Source organism: Macaca thibetana, chromosome X (genome assembly GCF_024542745.1).
Source record: "Macaca thibetana thibetana isolate TM-01 chromosome X, ASM2454274v1, whole genome shotgun sequence".
NCBI lineage: Eukaryota > Metazoa > Chordata > Mammalia > Primates > Cercopithecidae > Macaca > Macaca thibetana.
This window is the reverse complement of record NC_065598.1, coordinates 111,363,510-111,368,907: the sequence shown is the minus strand read 5'-3', so window position 1 is coordinate 111,368,907 and position 5,398 is coordinate 111,363,510. Positions and strand designations below refer to the sequence as shown.

Here is a 5,398-nt window from a genome sequence, read left to right as displayed (position 1 = left end):
TCCAGACTCAAGGAAAGTTGGATTTTGCTTTCATAGCTAATGGGAAATTATGGCAGAATACTCAAGAGAAGAAGACTTGAACAGTATGGCAAGAAGCCAAGTGAGTAATAATCAGAGCTGAAACTAAGTAGTATCAGTGGAGATAAAATGGAGGATACAAATACAAGTGAAGGTAAGAATATATACTTAGAAGTAGTTTAAAAAATTTTTAAAAAGCACGGATTTCTTCCAATTAAAAATTTTATTTATATGAGATGTTTTACAAAATTATTTAAAACATGACATCATAGTTGGTTATACATTTAGTTATTTGTTTTTACTGAAAATAAAAGGATTACATGAAATTAGGACTTTTTCAGAAAGTGGTATGACAGGATTCTTCTGTCTATAATCCTGGAACCTGGCAGAGATGCTGAGCCCCCAAAACATCAGTTCCAACTCAGAGATCACTATTTAGACCTACCTCAGAGGAAGGTCCTAGATAACCTGTTATTATACAGGGCTGGTACAGAATGAAGTCTCAAATTTCTAAAATTAATATGCATACTTTAATGTAAGTAAACTTTAGGTAACTCAGTTTTAGGCACTCCTCTAATTTAGGAGCTTTAATAGTGTTGAGAAGGAGATATCTAGACCTGCAATTGGTTTAAAACAACTCTACACAATCATACAGATTCTGAAACAAATAGTGTTTACAGATATAGGGTAAAATTACCCCCATGGTGTATATTTTCAAAGTCACATTGCACTGCCCTGACAGGTTCCTTTCTTGGTACCAAACATGTAATTGACTGGGTCTCTTCGCCCCCCACCCAGACCCCATGTAGCAAAATTCCATTCTGGATACCATTTCCTATGCCAGTTAAGGGTTTGTTACAAGTTAAAGAGTTTTTTTTTTAAAGCCACCCAGATATTTTAGGAAACAACCCAGAACGAAAGCATTAATAATAAAAATCAAATCAGTGTCCTGTATATCAAAGCACCACATCTAAAAAGTCAAGGATGTAAAAAGTGACCTTTACATTTTATAACAATACACAGTGTTTATTGATTTCAAAAAAGTATCAGAGAAAATAGCAACCTTTAAACATTCATTAAAATGAATAGAAAGATTTTTTTTTAGAAAAAGTGCTTATTCAGAGTTTAGTGAACACACAAATATCATTGATTGCAATTCTATGTTACAGTACATTTTACTTTCTATAACTGTAAAAATAAGCTAAAACATAGGAGTATGATTTAATCTATATTTCTAGCCCTACTCAATATGTAATTATAGATTAGCTATAAATTTCCACTCAAGTGAAATGCAAGAGGAATATAATTTATAGCCTTTTTAAAGAAGTATATGCCTAAAGCCTGAATAATCCAGTATTAATCTATTATAATATACTCAACTTAGAAGTACTCATCTCTCTTACAATGTTGTCTTGTAAATGATGCAATGAGTTGAAAGACTGGTCCTGGTTCAAGAGGAAATCCTGATAAAAATGGATATAAAACCCCACTAAGAAACACAAGCATGTTTCAAAGAGAAATCTGAAACCCCAAATCATTATTCACAATCTATTATTAATTACAATTTGAGATATATCACCAGTTACTTCTAGGTTGTAAATATGTCTCACCAATGACAATCTTGTACAAACATATCAGAAAAACAATGGGCAACTCCTGAAAGTCACTGGACGATAAAACATAGTTACATTTGGTTTCAAAAGATTCAGAAAAGATTAGATTAGGGGAAAATGTATTATTTAATTAAAACCACTTAAAATAATTCTGGTGGGCCTCAAAGCAAGTAGCCATGTTGGTTACATGCATTTTGCTCTCAGGTTTAAGACACAAAGGTCTCCATTTCTCTAAGAGAACTGCTTTTCCGGCAAGACATACTCTCTCTTTTCCCTTGGAGCCAAGTAATTGGAGCCCTAAACACACTGCGGAGCTTCTGTTGGAACCGGTTTCCAACAAAACAATAGAGAAATGGATTAACGCAGCTGTTGGTGAATCCCAGGAGGATGGCAAAAGGAAGTGCCAGGTCAATGACTGCTATAACTTCACAGCTATTAATGACACCCATCCAGGCCAGAGCATCCAGGAAGGTCAGAACATGGAAGGGAAGCCAGCAAATGATGAAGGCCAGAACAACAGCAGCTGCCATCTTCAGGACTTGGTCTCGGGTTATCCTGTTCTTCCCATAGCTATTCGTCTTCAGTAAGTGTTTTCTAATTCCAAAATAGCATGTTGCTATGAATATTAAAGGGATAATAAAACCAAGGATATTTTTCATTAAGGCAATCCCAGCTGACCATTGGGCATATTTCTCAGGTGGGAAAGCCATAATGCAAGCATTCACTCCTAAGTATTCAATGGTTCTGACATCTCGAAAATAAAATGTTGGCAATGAGGACAAACAGGCCATACACCAAACAAGGGGAACTATATAAGATGCTTGCCAGGGATTTCTTCTTTGAGACAGAAAGGGGTAGATAACGGATTGGTACCTATCAACACTCATACAGGTGATAAAAAAAATGCTTGCAAACATGTTCAGAGTAAGAAAAGAACCAAAAACTTTGCACATCACAGGTCCGAAGAGCCAGTCATATCTATAAGAATAATAGGTTGCCCAGAGAGGAAGAGTAGCCAAAAGGAGTAAGTCAGCCACAGCAAGGTTGAAGATGTAAATGCTAGAAACCTTTTTAGGACCCTTTTGACAACAAAACAGTGTAACCACAACAATATTGACCAGAAATCCAATTACAAATATAATGTAGTAGAGAATAGGAATTGCATCTAAATGCTTATCTGATGGTTTCTGTGAACAGTTCAAGGTAGACTCATTGTTGCCAGAGATGTTCACAAGCCCGAAGTGAAGACTGCTAGTAATGCTTTTGCTACTAGTGGCAAGGGTGGAGTTGCCCTTCATATTGAAATGTCAGCAGCTCCTAGTTCTTATGCCTTCTGTGGAGGAAAAAAAATAGAACTCTTAGAACACATACAGAGCTGAGGACATCCTTGAATCCTTAGCATTTTGAAAGTTTGTCAAAAGCAAAAAGAAGTGAGTGATTATAGAAAACATTATGAAACAGAGCCATGCCTTGTAAAATAAGAATGGATTTTACCACTTGAAAAAGGAGAAATACTTTTCTTAATAGTAGAAAAAAGTAAATCATTTCAGAGATTGAAAGTTCTGAACAAAACTAGCTTTTGCCCATCTTTTCTATGATGTTTTTGAAAGGTTTAAAGAAAATTAATATTTCAAAAGATTAGTCAGGGCAGGAAATATGTGAAACAAATAAGAAACCTAGAGGTAAGAAAAGTTAATCTTTCAAAAAACACTTGAGCATATATCTCTGTTTGTATACTTTCTAGAAACTACACTGCTGCCTGCTATTGCATAGAGAAATGCTCTATTTAAGTAACTAATTACATACAAATCACTACAACTATGGAAAACATAAGTAACGTAAGCAAAGGAAAACATAAGTATATAAAAAACTAAAAGAGAATATGCCAAAGGAACATATTGTGATGAGGAATCATGGTTTTTCTTTAATAATTAAAAATAATTCCTTTAGTTTTACTTTTCTATTGTTTTCACAATAATAAAATAGTTAAGAAGTTATGAAATATATTTCTATTTCTAAGTCTTCTCCTTTTAATAGAGAATATTAGTTTTAGAGATAGATATCTAATTTTGGTCTATTTCATATATAAACAATCCATTTTCAATTAAAGCAGATAAAGAAAAAAACAGTCAAACCTATTTTAGGTTCAAGTAGAAGTAATTTATATTGCTCAATGAAATGAGAATTGAACATCAATGATTAATCATGAGATAGTCTTATCATTTTTCTTTTGCTCTTTTCTCAGTTTAACAAAACTGAATAGCCGTGGCTCTCAAATGTTGCAGTGTTCAGGTTCTTGTGATTTTTTTCACTAGAAACATTATTTTAAAAGCAAAAAAACACACATTAGCTAAAGGTAAGCATACTAAGGAAACACTATTTACTTTAGATAGTTTCAAAATACATGCAAATAAACTACCCAATTAAAAGTATAATCTCCAAAGAACCTCCTAATAAAGAGCAAAACTTTTATTTTGGACTAAAGCTTTTTCTTTTGACCTAACAAATTAACATAAAAGAATCAATAATAAATTCCACTTGAAGACTTACTGGTTGTTGAAGTTTAAAGCAGTAATCATAAATCAGCTTGCTTAGTGCCTAAACACACTCCTGTAAGAGAAACAGCAGCTAAATAATTCAGGAGTTTTACAAAATACAGTGTTAAAACACAGGAAAAACAGAAGTTCATCCATAAAAAATACTTTCATTTAATGTATGTTCTACTTTCCAAGTAAATTATATACAAATTGTTCATACTTACCTTAAAAATTAAGGCTGCAGAATGCTTTGAATTCTGTGCTTACTCGTTCTCTCAGACGCTGGGACGTAATAGCACCAGATCTCTGGTTTCCTTCTTATATGTTTGGTCTGTCCACTGGGAGCCTTCAACCTACATAATTCTAGGGCTGACTTATGAACACTTGCCAGCTTTCCAGAGAGGTTTTTTTTTTTGTCTGCAAAACATTAATCTGAAATTCTCACTGTCTCCAATCATAACAGCTCATTGAAATAAATCTCAAACAAAAAAATGAAGTTTCCACAAATGTGTTAGATAATTTTGAAGTCAGTGGCTTACTTTAAGAGAAGAACATAATAATTATTTATAGAATTTTCTCTTTCTTTTTTCCTAATATTGGCATTCTAATAGAAATTAATGAGTAGAGACTAGGAAATTTATTATAGTAGCAAAGTCTTTGTTCATCATCTTTTACAACCTTCATTACTTTCTGAAAATTTTATCCATGTTTATTAAAGAATGGTAGCAATTTTACTTGAAGTCTACAACTTCTAAAATTTCTCCTTTGTTTTATGCGGTTTTTGTTGGCTTCTTGCTGGAGGGTTGGAGATTGCAGGAATATAATTTTTACGTGATGGAGAAGAGGTTTGGTCCTCCTTGCATAGGTCTCTGTCATATTTGTAGTTTAAATACAAAGCACAAAAAGTGAAGAAGGATTAGGTGACTAATTCAACATAGATCACTGTTGCTGCTGTTTCTTGTGGCAGTGGGGGCAATAAACTACACAACCAATCCAACAGAAGCAAGAGTGACAAAATGAAGAAAGATAAGAACAGGTGATGGTAGTGATAATACTAGCTGACAATACATGTTATGTGCCAAACACTGTGATGAGTTATTTATCATCAATAATTTAATAGAGAGGCAGTATAACACACTGGTTAGTAAATAGCCTCTGGGATCCAACTACCTGGCTTTACAAACCCAGCTCTACCACTTACTAATTCTGACCTTGGCCAAGTTACTTTAT

At 33.6% G+C, this 5,398-nt stretch overlaps 1 protein-coding gene across 1 annotated transcript; it reads right to left on the bottom strand.

Annotated features, from left to right (window-relative positions):
• Positions 1–223: 223 nt before the first annotated feature.
• On the bottom strand, positions 224–4,504 carry AGTR2 (angiotensin II receptor type 2). Its single transcript, XM_050777182.1, has 3 exons — positions 4,393–4,504; positions 4,182–4,241; positions 224–2,964 (listed from the first exon to the last, which is right to left on the bottom strand). The coding sequence occupies exon 3, from the start codon at positions 2,927–2,929 to the stop codon at positions 1,838–1,840; it is 1,092 nt and encodes a 363-aa protein (XP_050633139.1). The 5' UTR covers positions 2,930–2,964; positions 4,182–4,241; positions 4,393–4,504; the 3' UTR covers positions 224–1,837.
• Between the last annotated feature and the right edge of the window lie 894 nt (positions 4,505–5,398).

Bases quoted from the DNA above. Each gene is read 5' to 3' on its own strand.
- AGTR2 (XM_050777182.1), bottom strand. From the start codon at position 2,929: ATGAAGGGCAACTCCACCCTTGCCACTAGTAGCAAAAGCATTACTAGC.